Genomic DNA, 18,257 nt, shown 5'->3' on the forward strand with positions numbered 1-18,257 from the left:
GAGTTGGATGCGACTGTCCTTTGGACTGCTAACGTCAGACCAACATCTACCTCGGATGACACTAACCACACCTCTGACACGAGATCAACCTGTGCACAGTTACACCATCTAAATGCCCTGGATGTCTTTCACCACAAAATTTATATCACACATGAATAAATCGCTAAAGTATAGAGGAACTGGCATAGGCCATACAGGGATAGACTGCAAATGGGTTTCGGTTTGGGAAAATACCCTGGACTTTCTGATTTCTCTAAAATGACCACAAATAAAAGTTAAATCTCAAGCTTACAAACCTATAAAAATATTTCACCAAACTGATGTGGAAATGTATTATTTACTTTTTTTAAAAAACTTTTGGTACACTAGCATCTTTCAAAGCTCCGAGATTGTTTAACAAGTGCAGCATTAAAAACAATCAGTCTGTCTAAAAATGTCTAAACATATCTTTGTGTGATTTCAGACATAAACCTAATCTATTCAGTTTATAATTAGAATCTTTAAATGTGATTTTCACTTTTGGAGAAGACTTTAAACAGTGAGAAAGACACTCAATGGCCAAAGGTTTGTTGATATGGCACCAATATGTGGTTGTTCCCCAAACTGCTGCCACTAATTTGGAAACCCACATGTGTATATAGAGCCTGTGGTGTACAAAGCGAATTCCATGAAGACATGGTTTTGGATGAACTTGAGCACACAACATCAGTGTCTGACCTCGCTAAATGCTCTTGTGAATGAAGGAACATAAATCTCCACGGTCAAGCTCCAAAATCTAGCGGAAAGCCTCCCAAGAATAGTGGAGGCATATTGAGTAAATGTCTGACTACGTGAAGTGTTTTCCCAGTCTGCCACATCAATAATATAGCCAGCATAAAACTTCCTTTAGCAGGATGCACAAAATACTTCCACACTCTAATCATCTGTGGCCAGCAGGCTTGACATCTCTAATCTGCTCATAAGACACAGCTATTATGCAAATGCAGATACACATTTTTAGCTTTGTTACCACCCGTATGACGAAGCAGATAATCTACTGGCGTTTGGGTTTTTTGGTCTTATAGTAGCTGATGGTTTTGGATTATATCTTTGCAGTAGTCTAGAAGAAGCAGCCTTTATTATTCTCTCACATATAATACAGCCCCGTGAAATTCTTCATTCGCATATACCAAGTTTGGAGGTTGATGTCAGACCTCAAGGTCAGCCATGATACAGCTCCCCTGGAATGGAGAGGGTTAAGGGCCTTGCTCAGGGGCCCAAAAGTTGCAGCTTTTCAGAGATGGGGCTGGAACTCGGTATCCCTTTAAGCTACCATTTCCCCACTGCACTTTGACACATCATATACTATATAATCATAGGCATCACTCAGCTGGGTGTTATTTAGCAACTCGCGTTATTTGTGTGACGCTCACAGACAATGTACGCCTCTTGTACAGGAACGGAGAAAACAAACGATCTTAACGCTCATCACCTGTGACACCTGTGACATTTCATTTCATGCTACATATAGATTTATAATCACGGCAGAGATTCCACTTCAAGCACATGTGTACCAGTATATACGTTTTAGAGATATCAGAGAATTTCACTCTTGAACTTTGCCTCCGATGAAATTGTCAGGTGTAAATCAGCAACACTATCATCAGATGACCTTTCTTGGTGAAAAAAAAAGAAAAGAAAAAGATAAAAGATATCACAATAACCACAATATGTCAGAAAAACATACTGTGACATCAGTATTACTGTCATATTGACCAGCACTGGTGAACAGTAATCTCACTACTACTGTCAAAACAATCAGTGACCCACAGGATACATCGTGGATCCTTTGAGGAACCCGGGAACCCAATTTAAGAACCGTGGAGTAAGACGATGTGGATTAAACACTAATGTTTTAAAAATGTGGTCACTCCAAGGCATCTAGCTCATGTCAGGGACCAAGATGGTCAAACAAACGCTTCACAGCCATGTCGAACATATCGAACACAAAGTTTCTGCTGCTGTGATGGAAAAACAAACAAAAACAAAGGGATCATCGCATGCACTCGGGTTTAATCTCACGGCTTACACCTCACACTGCTGATGACTAAGTGTCATGCTGATTAATTAATGACTGTGGATCAGAGGCACTTGCAGGGAGGACAGATTAGTGTATCTGACACGATCTGTGCTGGAGAGTCAGAGGAGTTACAAAGCAGGTACACTGTAGTAACTCATGAACATTTAACTCATTCTCTTAGGTCTTTCTTTTACACAGAGAACACTGGTGGTCTGAGCTCCTGTTCACTTCTTTCTCCTAAATCAGGATGTTTTGTTATTTTGTGTGTGTGTGTGTGTGTGTGTGTGTGTGTGTGTGTTTAACACTCCAAAACAGAGACAGTCCTTGTGTAATCGCACACAAATCATCTCACAAATCAATCGCGTTAACGGTCCAACACCTCTGACGGTTAAAGCTCGTTAGCATTAGCGGCGCTGCCGAGAGCCGTCAATGCTAATGCTAAGGCTAACGCTAACCAGGCTGAGAGTGAAGCAGCCGCAATCTGGGTTTAATCGCCGTTACCTCTTTTGACGGCCTCGTCATAGGAAAGGAAGCCTATCCGTGACTCTTTGGCCCCCATGTTGCCCTCATTTCACTGCAGGGTGTAGAAAGAAATGCGGGGCTCAGGAGTCGGTGCCTGTTGCCTTTCTGTCCGCACCAGCGTCCGGTCAGGTGCAGCGGGGTCTAAAGTGTAGTTTTGTGTTGTTGTGACGCGCCTCCGCTCCGTTCGGTGCCGACGCCTCCATCCTGGGTCACGTGATCTGGGCTGACGTCGCAAAAGCGCCTGCCTCCCTGCGCCAGCGCACTATATCGGGCGTCGTGTAACGCGTTTTGCACCCTTATGTAAGTGCACTAGCGTGTTAATGGAATTCTATAGAGGCAATCAAGATCTTTCTGATTCTGATTCTTCTGATTCTGAGAGTTAATACAGGGTCGGTTTTTACTGTAAATGTTGTCGAGCACCTGAGCTGTGGATGCTGTCAAGTGTTAATGGCTTTTTATTGTGTAAATCGTTATTATGGCTGAAATAAGATTTTAATTGGTATCCATTGTTTAACCATTCAAACTTGAAACAAACAACTAAAACATCACATTCAATCACATCACATTCATCACATTCTTCGCAGAACATGTGACCTTTTCTAGTTTGAGGGGAAAAAACATGACGTCATGTCAGTCAGCACACAGCACGTGTCTGTGGACTAGGAGAGAAAACTGTAGTTACCTGGAGGAAACACCTCAAGAGTCCGAGTCAACTCAAGTCAAAAGTCGAGTCAAGTCAGAATCAGAATCAGAAAGATCGTTATTGCCAGGTATGTTTTCACACACGAGGAATTTGTCTTAATACAGAAGCTCCACAGTGTAACAGAATGACATTGACAAGACACGAACACATATATAATATAGACACTTTGTATCTGCAAATTGAAATATAAATTAGTATGTGTTTTAAGTAAATAATGTAAGAATAGTGTTGTGTGTTCCGTGTACGTCAAGTGTTCATCAGATGGATTGCCTGAGGAAAGAAACTGTTCCTATGTCTGGTCGTTCTGGTGCTCAGGGCTCTGTAGCGTCGACCAGTTGGCAACAGTTCGAAGAAGTGCATCTGTCCAACCTGGTGCAAACAGTGCAGGACAAGACAGACAAGACAGTGCAGGACAAGAGACAGTGCAAACAAATGATACAAGACAATACACACAAAAAAAATCTCTTACAGTCATTATTATGATGTCACTAGGAAATTCTCCACCCCCAGTTTATGCCACACAAAATGAAAGAGTCACTTTAATAACCTTGTTGATATAAATTATGTGGATTTTTTAAAGTCTTGACAAAGCATTGATAAACGTAGTATGAAAGTACAAGACATAGAGATATAACAGAAAGACTAGGCTACATAATATAATAGCTGCATATTAGGATTAGGCCTACTGCTGGAATAATTTAACATCAGTGAAGAAGAAGAGCTTCTTGTGTCAAATGTTTTTTTTTTATGTGGAATGATCTGAATCAATCACTGAGTCAACGAAATCTTCTGCAGGATGTGACCATCTAAAATAATCCACCCAGCACATGTGGGGCAACTGTGGAGTCCACTGAGGGCATGCAGCATAAAAATAGAAGACATCAGAAATCCTCAGTGATTACACAACAGGTGATGGCTCTTTCTTTTTCCTGATGGCATGGTGTTTCATTATTTTCAGAAAATTGTATAACGATAATGGTGAGATTTTGAATATTTGAGGATCTTCAAGGAATTCAGCAGCCATTGCTTGGATGAAACTCATATCCTTTGCTTTAATAAAATGTTTGGAGAGAATGGTGGCATACAACGCAGATGTGAAGCATGAACCGGATGTATGCATAAATACTTGGTGAATCTATATCTAACTTCATATTGCATGTATTATCAGAACTGTCAGTCATCACATCATCCGTGTATGTTACACACACTATTGCTGCTGTATATTACGGTGGCCGGGAAGTGCAAAACACATTAACAAATCCGAAAACACATTAACAAATCCGAAAACAAATTAACAAATCCCAAAACAAATTAACAAATCCCAAAACAAATTAACAAATCCCAAAACACATTAACAAATCCCAAAACAAATTAACAAATCCCAAAACACATTAACAAATTAGAAAACAAATTAACAAATCCCAAAACAAATTAACAAATCCCAAAACAAATTAACAAATCCCAAAACACATTAACAAATCCCAAAACAAATTAACAAATCCGAAAACAAATTAACAAATCCCAAAACACATTAACAAATTAGAAAACAAATTAACAAATCCCAAAACAAATTAACAAATCCCAAAACAAATTAACAAATCCCAAAACACATTAACAAATCCCAAAACACATTAACAAATACGAAAACAAATTAACAAATCCCAAAACAAATGAACAAATCCCAAAACACATTAACAAATCAGAAAACAAATTAACAAATCCCAAAACACATTAACAAATCCCAAAACACATTAACAAATCAGAAAACAAATTAACAAATCCCAAAACACATTAACAAATCCGAAAACACAACGACAAGTCAGACAACCCAGAAACGGTAGTGTATCGTTTTTGAATGGAAACTTACCGATCATTGGACAAGACACCTGTCATTCAAGATATACAGGTATGGAATCTTATGTGTAATGTGTAAAGTTCTCCATTTAAATAAAGTTTTCCGTTCAAGAAAATAAAAGAATTAATCCACAGTAATCCATTCCATTCATCCATTCCAACTTTTCCCTGCGGCAGACTGTTGAACTTCATGTATACCTTGAGTGACAGGTGTCTTGTCCAATCACAAACTATACCAACCTCTTCCGGGTTGTCTGACTTGTTAATGTGTTTTCGGATTTAGTTAATTTGTTTTGGGATTTGTTAATGTGTTTTGGGATTTGTTAATTTGTTTTGGGAGTTTTGGGAGTTGGTAATTTGTTCTGGAGTCTTAATGTCAATAATTATGGAAAAAAAAAGTCGAAATTTTGATTCAGGGTCATTAAGGGGCCCCAAAACGTTCGGACTGTGAGGAGCCAGTTTTACTAAAATGTCAATAACTCAAGAACTAAATGAGCTATCAACACCAAACTTGGGACACATGTGAAAGAGGACAAACTGAGGTCACAGTTCAAAAACCGCAGCGATTGGCCACTTGGTGGTGCTATAACGGAAAAATCACTAAAAACAGCCCTTTTTAAAAAAGCCCTCTAGCGCCACCAACAGTCCAAAAACCCAATTTTGTGCTGACTCGTAAGGCAAAGTCTCAGAATCAGAATCTTAAGAATTCGGTCACTTTGTGTATGTGACTTGCGGGTCACTCGTTCTGCATCTGGATGCTTGTGTTTCTTCGCATGACATGACATATATTGTGGCACCCTCTGTAACTTGTGGGTCACTTTGTGTATGTGAAAATCCTTTAAGGTCTTAAACTCCCTAAAGGCCTTAAATGCCTTAAATGCTTGAACCCGGGAAATGCTGCTTGCTGTGACCAGTACTACCATCTGACCAAGTTTGAGCTCTCTAGGCCTTACACTTGGTCAGATGGTAGTACTGGTCACAGTTACTCAGGGCCAAGGACTCAGGCAATTTCGGCCAATCTGGGGCACTTCAGCGCCCCTCAACGCGTTTGTGCCCATAACTCCTAAACCGTATGTCCAAATCTCCCTTGGACTCCCTAAAGGCCTTAAATGCCTTAAATGCTTGAACCCGGGAAATGCTGCTTACTGTGACCAGTACTACCATCTGACCAAGTTTGAGCTCTCTAGGCCTTACACTTGGTCAGATGGTAGTACTGGTCACAGTTACTCAGGGCCAAGGACTCAGCGAAATCGGCCAATCTGGGGCACTTCAGCGCCCCTCAACGCGTTTGTGCCCATAACTCCTAAACCGTATGTCCAAATCTCAAGTGTTTTATATCATTGGAATCCTTGGGTCATGACTTAAAAAACGTATATATCCGATTTCATTTCTGCCATTACATTTTTTCGCTATAGTGCATTTTGTCTGAAACCTACTTTTGCGAACTAGTCCTAGGTTTTTCGCCTGATCGAGACCAATCCAGTGCAGTAATATTCTCTGGAGTCTCAATGTCAATAATTATGGAAAAAAAGTTGAAATTTTGATTCAGGGTCCTTAAGGGGCCCCAAAACATTCAGACTGTGAGGAGCCAGTTTTACTAAAATGTCAATAACTCAAGAACTAAATGAGCTATCAACACCAAACTTGGGACACACGTGAAAGGGGACAAACTGAGGTCACAGTTCGAAAACCGCAGCTTTTGGCCACTTGGTGGTGCTATAACGGAAAAATCACTAAAAACAGCCCTTTTTAAAAAAAGCCCTCTAGCGCCACCAACACTTTGTGTATTTTTTTGATACTTTGTGTCACTTTGTGTATGTGAAAATCCTTTAAGGCCTTAAACTCCCTAAAGGCCTTAAACGCTTGAACCCGGGAAATGCTGCTTGCAGCTTTAATTATTATTATTGTTGTTAGATTAACACATAGGGGGGAATGTTGGCTTAGTGGTTAGCACGTTTGCCTCACACCTCCAGGGTTGGGGGTTTGATTCCCGCCTCCGCCTTGTGTGTGTGGAGTTTGCATGTTCTCCCCGTGCCTCGGGGGTTTCCTCCGGGTACTCCGGTTTCCTCCCCCGGTCCAAAGACATGCATGGTAGGTTGATTGGCATCTCTGGAAAATTGTCCGTAGTGTGTGATTGCGTGAGTGAATGGGAGTGTGTGTGTGTGTGCCCTGCAATGGGTTGGCACTCCGTCCAGGGTGTATCCTGCCTTGATGCCTGATGACGCCTGAGATAGGCACAGGCTCCCCGTGACCCGAGGTAGTTCGGATAAGCGGTAGAATGTGAGTGAGTGAACACATATAAACCTAAATAAACAAATTAAAAAATTGCTCATTGTTATGAAAATCTTCTGGATATTGTTCTTATGGCTGAGCAAAGTTTGTATACCAATGATTTCGCTCTTTGTTCCCTTGACGTAACTTGCATGTACATTTATTATTATAAATTATGACTAAGTATTGATTGAATATTGATTAACTATCAAGATATTCCTTTTTCAGATGACCAAACGACTATAATTTGACTTTGCTGTTCCTTCAGATTCGCAAACCCTGTAAGTTAAGAGAACTGGGAGCAGACGCTCTCTTGTCGCCATCTGGTGGCTGCTACTTTTAACTGCATTATTAGTGATGGAGAAACTGGAGCTGATAGTCAATCCTTTCCTATGATGCATTTATTTGATGATCTTCGGTGCAGTAGAACCTTCAGTTAACTTTGCATTTAAAGGTGCAATAAAATATGTACAACATGATTTAAAAATATAATTGTTTAAGCAATTGCCTTAGCATAAGTATATTATTTCCCTGACCAAAGTTACCCTGTTACAGCCTGTAGTGCTTGTGTCTATTTATTAGTTATGCAAAAATTCCCCAGTGTCCCATTTAACAATTTCTCATCCACCAGCTAGATCCCCATGCTACAGTCCTGTGCATTCTTTCAAGTGATGAAAGTGATGCTGTAACGCATGTATTGTAAATAAATAATAATTCGTTTCAAAATAAATCCTTGTGTGAAGAGCTGCTCTCCTGTTCATTTACCTGTTCATGTGTTTGATTACTTTTACACTGCACCAATAGTCCCAAACCGGTTCTCCATTTACAAACATTTTCTGATCGGTTCTACATTTCTCTAGCTGACCGTCTCAGCCTGACTCCCATCCTGTATGGTTTGGGTGTAATTGTAAATCTATACACAGGAGTGAAGTCTGGTTTCCTGCATCTTCAGTGCCAAACAAACTGGAAGCGGTGCAGCAGAGTGACCAAGATGAGGAGGGGCTCCACCAAGGCCTTCACCAAGGACCTACACACGTATATATATATAGATTAATTATTTATGTGATACAGATTAGCCTCTAATGCAAAAATATGTCAGCAAGTGGATATATTTTGGAAAAGGGCAATTAATTTGTTTGTTAATAAAACAAGAGTATTTCAGATTTGAAGCCAGTAAAAATGTGTATAATAATCGTAAACATGGTTTATTAAAATCTCATTACAGCAAATACTAAATTAATTTGACTTTATTCAACATTTTTTTTCCTTCATTGAACATATTTTCACTTGTCATGATCTACACAACAGTAAAATTTGAAGTTGAGCTATTCTTTAGTTCAGCGTGATGAATTTAAGTTTAAAATCTCTCACCAGAAGAAAAGGGAATGAAGGCCTCAGGCTTCTCAAACTTTCCCTTTTCATTTTGGAAGTTTGAGGGATTAAATTCATGAGGAAACTTCCAAAGGCTTTCTTCACTTAGCACCGAGGAGACTTTGGGGATGTTGACAGTGCCCTAGCATGCAGATAGTAGATCATCAACAAACATAAATAGGTGTGAATGCATGTAAATGAATAAAAACTTTACCTTTGGTATGGTGAAGTCCATCAGTTCAGTATCTCTGGTAGTGCAGTGGAACACATTCATGGTACAGTGGAACACATTCATGAATCACAGTCTGTATGTAGGACGTGTTGTGTCTATCCTCAAAAGACCCCTAGAACCTCATCAATCTCCTGCTGGCATTTCTCTACAAATACAAGACAAGGCAAATGACACTATTACCACCTTTTTTCTCAAGTTTCTCATTTAAACCTTTTAAAATTAAGAGACGTTTAACAAAGTGCAATATCTAATTTATACTGTAGCTCAGACCTTGAACATCAGGATGATCGGTAAGGTAGAGGAACACTGTTAGGAAGGTGTTGGACATGGTATCAGTGCCAGCAAAGTGCAGGTCCAATAACTGCATCAAGAGATGCGTCACAGAAAAAGAGGAGCCATTAACTTTCTGATGAAAATCAACAGTTATCATACATTTGCCCATAGCAGTTGTATGGCATCTATAGCTGCAATTTACTTATATATGCTCAGGTTAATTCTCACAAATGCTTGGGATGTGATAGCCTAATGGTTAAGGTGTTGGGCTACAGATCAGATGGTTGTGAGTCTGAAGCTGCTACTGCTGGTACCCTGAGCAAGGACCTTATCCCTCAATTGTGTAAAAATGTAAGTATCTCTGGATAAGGTTGTCTGCCAAATGCTGTAAACGAATGATGCATCCAAGCAGAGACAACTACAGGGCTGTCAAGTGTCACGCATTGAGCGGGACAGACACGCATTTTGGTCTTTTGTCACGCTCTCCCGCCACACATCGTATTTGTCACGCAGAATTTTTTTTTTACTATTTATCATATATTTAATAAGCCGCAGCGCCCCAAAATGTATCTGTCCGCACCGCTGTCTCTATGGAACCGGGCAGGAACCAAGCACGTCTCCCCTGGAGTTCTTAGTCGAGCCTAACACTTATCAGCCAATCAAAAAAAGAGGCTACACAATAGCCAATCAGAAAATAGCACTATCTTGGTAAGATTTAACGCGACAACCAGTTTAAAAAACATTCATTAGAGAGGGTATTTTATTTTCGATGGTCGGTTTGAACAAAACCTCAACACGAAACAGCTTGTCTCTGGACGGGACATTGTCCTCAATCATGACTCTAAAAATGGCTGGGCTTTAGCTGAACTGTTCAAAAAGTCCAAAAAGGCAACAAACACTTACAATAAACAACACCAGTCATAATCTCTTTCTCTCTCTCTCTCTCTCTCTCTCTCTCTCACACACACACACACACACACACACATACACAAATTAATAAATGGAAATTTGGTTTAATTGTGGTCAGTGATCCTTACTGAACACAACTCCCCCATTATTGTTTTTTTTGTTTGTTCTTTTTTTGGGCGGGTGTGTGTGTGTGTCTTTGTGTGTGTTTGTGTGTGGGGGGTGTCTTGGCGATGTCACGCTTGCCTGTCTTCAAAACATGAGAGCCCTGCAACTAATATAACTGTGCTAGAAGAGCTACTGTATGCCCACCTATCTGAGGATAAAAAGGCATCTGTATCAAAGTTTTTCTCTGCATATCCACATCTGATTTTTTAAAAACTTCTTAAAGTCGAATATATTAGGCATATTTTCTTTTGGAATCATCCACAGCCGCACCATCAATGGTCTTATAAAAAAAAAAACTACAGTGAAAAGTATGAAGATTGAGGCTGGGGCTGGTTTTGTAGCCCAGGCTGTAGAATGGATGTAGACTGTGATCAGTGATGGTCAGGTCAGGTGATTATACAGAATTAAAAAAAAACCCAAATCATCAGCAGTGTTTGTGAAGGCACATGTGGAACGCATTTGCATGTGCAATCAATGCAAACAAGGTCAATTATTTACTGTCATTTTTTTCTACAAGATGCCTTCTGGGTAGATGTGGACTGTGGGAAATTGTTTAAAAATTGCCCAATATTCATATTTTTGTATGCAGCCAAACCAGTTGGTATCTATGCCTGTTGCATGACTCATTAGCTGAATAAAAGTTAACTGTCGCAATACGCTACTTAAAAAAGAGACTGTACAACACACAATAAGGTACAATACAATAAAAATACATTATAACAAAGTGCAGTTATAAATCTACAGTGATAAAAAAGAAATATTCTGAAGATTCTACTAGACTACTAAACATAACCGTGACAAAATACATTATATTGACAAAAGCTTTGAGACGTCTGCCTTCACATGCATTAGTAATTTGATGACATCCCATTCTTAATCCCTAGGGTGTAATATGGATTTGGTCCACACTTTGCAGTTATAACAGCTTCAACTCGTCTGTGAAGGATTTCCACAAGGTTTAGGAGTGTGTTTATGGGAATTTTGGACCATTCCTCTTAAAGCATATTTGTGAGGTTAAGCACTGATGTCATCCATGTCTTTATGAACCTTGCTTTGTACATTGGTGTGCAGTCATGTTGGAACAGGAAGAGGTCCTCCTCAAACTGCTCCCACAATGTTGGGGGCATGAAATTGTCCAAAATGTCTTGGTATGCTGAAGCTTTAAGAGTTCTTTTACTGGAACTAACAGGCCAAACCCAACCACTTAAAAAGAAACTCCACACCATAATCCCCTCCACCAAACTTCGCACTTGGCACAATGCAGTCAGGAAAGTACCGTTCTCCTGGAAACCACCAAACCCAGACTCATCCATCAGATTGCTGACAGAAAAGAGAGTCCACTGGCGGCATGCTTTACACAAATCCGACGCTTTGCATTGCACTTGGCGATGTAATGGTTAGATGCAGCTGCTTGGCTGTGGAAACTCATTAGCTCTCTAGGCACTGTTCCTGAGTTAATCTGAAGGCCACACAAAATTTGGAGGTCTGTAGCTATTGACTCTTGGCCAGAAACTTGGCCACTTCTGCACACTGTGCGTCTCAGCATGCACTGACCCCACTCTGTGATTTTATATGGCCTACAGTTGTTGTTCTTCCCAATTGCTTCCACTTTGTTATAATAGCACTAACAGTTGACTGTGGAATATTTAATAGTGAGAGAATTTCACGAATGGACTGATTGCACAGGTGGCAACCTAACACGGTGCATGCTTGAATTCACTGAGCTCCTAAGAGCAACCCATTCCTTCACAAATGTTTATAGAAGCAGTCTGCATGACAAGGTGCTCAGTTTTATACACCTGTGTCATTGGAAGTGACTGGAACACCTGAATTCACTGATTTGGAGGGGTGTCCCAAACCTTTGGCACTATAGGGTATATACAGTACATAACATTTTGTTGTTTATAAATACTTTAGCTGTGGTCTTAAAATATTGTATTGAATATCCTGTTTGTGATACCTTAAGTTTCTCCATTAAATCTGCATTAATGCCCATGCTTAATATATACAACAGTGCAAAAAGTCTGAAACAACTACATAATAATGCAACACACACACACATACACGCACACACACTTTCACATTTACACACACACACATTTACACACACACATAAACATACACACACACACACACACACACACACACACTATCAATCTCATTCATCTGTGCAAAAAGTTTGAAACAACTACATAAAAATGCAACACACACACGCACATACACATTTACACACACACATACACATTTACACACACATATGCATACACATGCATATACACACATTAATTTCATCTAACAGTGCAAAAAGTTTGAAACAACTAAATAAAAATGCAACACACACAGACACACATTAAAACACACACACACACACACACATACACTTACGCATACACATGCATACACATACACACTCACACACACACATATATACTCACACACACACAGACCTTATCAATCTCATCCAGATAGCACTCAACAAAGTCTCATGGCTCTCCTGTCACTCTTGTAGTTTTGTGATGGTTTATCATGTTTGCTGCACTTTGTTTTAATATTTGGACATTCATAAAGACTTTCTTAAAAGGAAGAGGCAGATGTCTCACTTTAGGAAGAGTATCATAAATGTGCAGGAAAAGTTCAACAAAACATGTTTATTGGATTGCATCTACAAAAAATATGATGCATACTATAAAGACATCATCTATTACAGAGACAATGATATGATATCCCACAATTCCCCAGGCTCCGTTGATTATCCTGGCATTTTCAGCAATAAGCCAAACATTCTCTTGAAGCCTTTTATCCTCATAGTCATAGCGAGTGCCAGACTGAATGATATTTAATGTTGCATCATGAAAAACGAGTCTGAGGATTCATATAACTTCCTATGCAGAGAAAGTGCAAAATAATTAGCCATCTATCAAATGTGTGTTAGCTTAGTGACTATACAGGTTTTATATAAAGTGATAGACTTTCCTGTAGGGAAATCTCATGTACTTGTGTCTGATGTACCTGGCACAAGTAAAGCTTTAGTATTTTAAACCATGATTACAACCAAAAGTGAAATGGGAGAAAAAATCATTCTAAACAAAGTACAGGAGCCTCCCAGGCATTGTGAAAATCAAAATCAGTTAACTGATCTGATGAGGCTTATATGCCAGTGACAATGAAATGGTACTTAGGAATACAGTAGACTCAGGGCATGCCAGACATACACACATAGCTTTTATGCTGAGCATGGTCTATGGTACTATACTATAGAAACGTCAAAAAATCTTTGTCTGGCATCAACAACCATTCCAGTCAGTAGCGGATTATCCTATTACTTCTGTCTCCAGCATTTTTTTAACCGTTCATTTTTGTGTTCAGGTAAGAACTACTACCTTGTGCATACAACCTTCTAGGAAGAGTCTTCATGTGATCATGAAATCAAAGAAATACCATTTGTAACATAACAATTGTTTTTTCTAATCGTGCATCAATGTGCTCAATTTCACTCAGAATCCCGGCCTCCAGTGATTGTTTGTTCATGGCCGAAGCGCCACTGCTCCTTCCATTGAGGACCATAATCAGCCATAGCAACACCTAGCATATTTATTTATAGCTTTAATTTTATAGTTAATAAGAATAGTAGCTTTATTAAAGCTGCAGCATCTTGCTAATCAATTCTGGTCAATGTACACACAATGATATCAACTTTTATTGGTAATGCAATGAGATTGAAAATGAGGCCACTGTGCTCTCAAACTAAAGGTTTCTGCTTCCTTTTATCAGATGGTATTAGATGTGTCGCATTGATTGTTCATCTCTATTGACACAGGGAGACGGAGGGAGACAGATGAAGAGAGCTTAGCGATTACGAGGACAACAACAACAGGCCCGGGCAACCAAATGAAGCACGTGGTGTCAAATCCATCCCCTATTCCCTGCCCATCCCCACCTATGAGGGGTCTATCCCCTATATGGGGCCTATCACCAGTGAGGAGCCCATCCCCTCTAAGGGTCCCATCCCCTTTAAGAAGTCCATCCCCTTTGAGGAGGCCACGCCGTTCTACAATTCCTCTGCCCCGTCCTCAGTATCATGTCAACATAGAAGACATAGTGCCTGGTCAGCCTTATGCTCCTGCCATCATGGTTGTTCCAGTCCCACAGCAGGGCAGGAGGAGGAGGGACGAAGAGGACGTTGATCATGAAGCCACTCATAGTAGAGGGCGGCGTGTGGATCCTGATGGGGAGGTAGATTTTATCAGTAGGCCTGTCTGAAACTCTGTTAGGATGATTTCAGTTTTAATGAAGGAGCTGTAACTTAAAAATTCCATAGTCTTCACCTCATATTCATCACCTCGTATTCATGACGTTTGGTAAGTATCCGTGGCATTCAGCATAAAAATTTATTTAAGTAATTCATCTTTTTTACCATGTGGGATGGTGAGAATCATCATCCCACATCACACTTGATACCTTCTTGTCTGTTTTATTTTCAAAAACAAAAAAATCTTTCCCATTCTTCTTCTCGCCTTGTAGTCATCAAAAAATAAATACTTTTTGGAGCTAACTGTGTAGCAGTTAATGTGGTCAGATCTACATACAGTATAACCTGTTCCCAAAATTGCCAGTAGATTCAGGAACCCAGCGTGGGAGCTCATATCTCTTCTGTTTCTGTTTTATGAACACTTCTTACAAGCACATATCCCTAAGCTACATCATACGGTAACTATATTACTCCAGGGGTAGCACTAGCATATTCGTTAGTTATTAATAACTATGAATAAAACAAATAATAATTTAATGATATAATTGTGCTATCATTAAAGTAGCTATGGCAAAATGGGAGTCTTGGTTTATATGCATTTGTTTTGTGTTAAATGTATAGTCGGATGTAGTGCATTTGGTCATTTGGTCATTAATCAGAAAAACTTGTGTCTTCACAGAGATTATGTAAAGATACAAATGTAAAGATAACATGAAAAAGGGGTTTTAATAAGGATAAAAAATAAAAAATAAAAAACACAGGACGCGAGGAACAAGTGTGCAGAGGTGGGACAGATTAAGGATAGGGCATGGCTAACACATGTGAACACAAAACAAAAACTCATTTTCTCACTCATTTTCTACTGCCTATCTGAACTACCTTGGGTCACAGGGAGCCTGTGCCTATCTCAGGCGTCATCGGGCATCAAGTGGGTTACACCCTGGACGGAGTGCCAACCCATCGCAGGGCACACACACACTCTCATTCACTCACGCAATCACACACTACGGACAATTTTCCAGAGATGCCAATTCGACCTACCATGCATGTCTTTGGACCAGGGAGGAAACCGGAGTACCTGGAGGAAACCCCCGAGGCACGGGGAGAACATGCAAACTCCACACACACAAGGTGGAGGCGGGAATCGAACCCCCAATCCTGGAGGTGTGAGGCAAACGTGCTAACCACTAAGCCACCGTGCCCCCCAATTTATATTAATAAATAAAAAAAATTAACCAATATATATATTCATAAAATGTGTAGAATATTCATATTAGTGCTAAGTATATTATTGGAAATGCTAACCCTAACCCTAACCCCTAACCCTAACCCTAAATGTAAATGCATTTAAATACTTATTTAATCTTACTGTAAATAATATCTCTCTGAATTTAATTTTAATATATTTCAAAAAAATCAAAAAGGGTGGTTCAGTGTTTAAGGCTTTGGGTTACTGATTGGTTACTGAATGGTTTATACATTTAAATGCCTATGCAGTATTTTTTGTTGTTTCATCCTTGAAAAAACGTAAACGTATCCTTGAAAAAACATATTTTATTTTTATTTTAGATGATTAGATTATATTTTAGTTCAAGATTTTAAGATTAAACACCCCTTCACCCCCCTCTCAACCCCTTCTAAACCCCCTCTAACCATCATCCCTACCACTAGTTTAGAGTTTGTTAATCCATTTATACCATAGTGCTTTGCCCATGATAGCAAAGTTTCATTCATTTACCATTAATGTTAAATTAATCACATCAACCATTATAGGACTTTGTTAAACAACAGTTTTTAAGTCTCAGATTAAATACTCTGGAAATATTAAATATTAACAATAAAATCAACCTTCATTAAATTACAGCTGGAACTGCCCATGCTACTAAAGTAATACTAATAAAATACTCCTGAAATATTTAAAAATAAAGCACAATTTATTCAAATTACATTTGAGCATTGGTTTTGGTATACATGTATTAATATCTGTACTTTTACTATCAAGTTTACAGTTTATAAATAGCTTTTAAATAATCAATAAATTATTTTCTTTGTTCAACACTCATGTCTCAGGTGTCTCTTTCTTGTAAAACATTATAAGCATTTCTCATTGGTTTCACCTATAATTACACTGTAGAAATTGTCTATCAGCTGAAACCTCGGTGTTCAGAAGTAATTACACTGTTTTCCTCTAACAAGCAAATACATTTTTGCCAGCAGTCTGAACCTGTTAAATCTGTATAATTAACAATCTGGTGTTGTTGTAATGACACATAAACTGATAACAAGTGAATCTCAAGATGCAATTTTACTCTTACATGTTAAGTTAATTCTCACAAGTGATTATAGCATGTTGGTCAACTAACTACTTTACAGATGAGACCTTGGAGTTAACGCACCATGAGGAAGTAATTTCTAAGGTCTTCTATGTTTTAAGTGGCATCAACTTATATGGAGGAAAAACAGAGGGATGCTGTGGTCAGACACAGGAGGTTTTGGACAACCAGGTTGTGTTTCTATTCCATAATACTTAATACTTAATCCATAATAATGCCAGCTGTTCTTCCTATAACTATTTTTTAAAATATTGTAGTACTGACACTTACAGTTCAGGCTGTAGCTTATATTTTGTGGTAAAGGAGCAGAAATATACAGAAATAACAAGAATGGCAGTGCCATAAATTGAGGGCAGATTTTTGCTGAAAAATCGACAGTCAAACATTTTACAGTAAAAAAAAAAAGGGAAACAAAATCTGCTTTGATATTCTTGCTGTTAAATATGACATTACTATAAATTAAAGATTAATTTCAGTGTATTTTAAGGTACAATGCTGGGAACTGCCAGAATAATTTATCTAGGAGGAGGATGAAGGATGAAGGCTGTCATGCATTTCTGAGACATGAAGCCAGCCCATAGCAGCTTTTTCAACTGCTGTGTCACAGGGAAACAGAACACTCAGAGAAACGCACCATCTGCCCTCTTCCACATACACGGGCTTACAGATGCTAATGAATGACCAGCTTGAGAGTGAGTGAGGAAGAGAACATCCCTCCGGCCCAGACTACACGGTTATGATCTCATGCCTTCTGAATGGCTGAAGCATTCTTTAGTATTCAAACAAACCATGCCCTGAAGACAGGACACAGGTTTTCCTGCTGTGGTAGTTAGGACCCTAGAAAAAGAGAATTTCAACCAGGCGAGAGTCTAACAAATTTTTGTGTGGTGTCTGAAATGGCTTTCTTTCAGAAACATGCAGTACAGTGAGAGATCTATTCCCCAATGCACTCTGGGAAAACTTCCCCCAGTCTCAGCAATGTTTGGACTCAAATACAAGAGATTTTATACAGATGACATAGTCAGCCATCTAGTACTAACAGTATAGAGATAACTTGACAGGATTCAGCACTCGTTTCAATTCGTTCCAACAGGAGTGATTCATTCAGTGCAAATTCTGCTTCCATGTGATGCAATCTCTGGGATTATAAACAATTTGCATGGTTTTATATAATTGTAACGGTAATAAGAGATAACATAGATTTCTACTAATTAAGGAAGGCCAGCAGTTGTTTTAGGAACTACTGACCTGCTAAATTGAGACCAGAATGAATACCTTGAGATCTTTCAAAGATTTCTAAATCTAAACTGTTATAC

At 39.1% G+C, this 18,257-nt stretch overlaps 1 protein-coding gene and 1 pseudogene across 2 annotated transcripts in view; both read right to left on the reverse strand.

Moving 5' to 3' along the window:
- The window catches only part of usp32 (ubiquitin specific peptidase 32), a 43,105-nt gene extending 40,367 nt beyond the window's left edge, over positions 1-2,738 (reverse strand). For both annotated transcript variants that reach the window (XM_060888059.1, XM_060888058.1), the window contains exon 1: positions 2,561-2,738. In XM_060888059.1, the coding sequence (XP_060744042.1) occupies positions 2,561-2,618 (58 nt within the window). In that variant the 5' untranslated portion in view covers positions 2,619-2,738. The remainder of the gene's footprint in view (positions 1-2,560) is intronic.
- A 5,517-nt stretch (positions 2,739-8,255) lies between these two features.
- On the reverse strand, positions 8,256-13,933 carry LOC132858525 (cytochrome P450 2A10-like; annotated as a pseudogene).
- Between the last annotated feature and the right edge of the window lie 4,324 nt (positions 13,934-18,257).

This window comes from Tachysurus vachellii, chromosome 15, assembly GCF_030014155.1.
Source record: "Tachysurus vachellii isolate PV-2020 chromosome 15, HZAU_Pvac_v1, whole genome shotgun sequence".
NCBI lineage: Eukaryota > Metazoa > Chordata > Actinopteri > Siluriformes > Bagridae > Tachysurus > Tachysurus vachellii.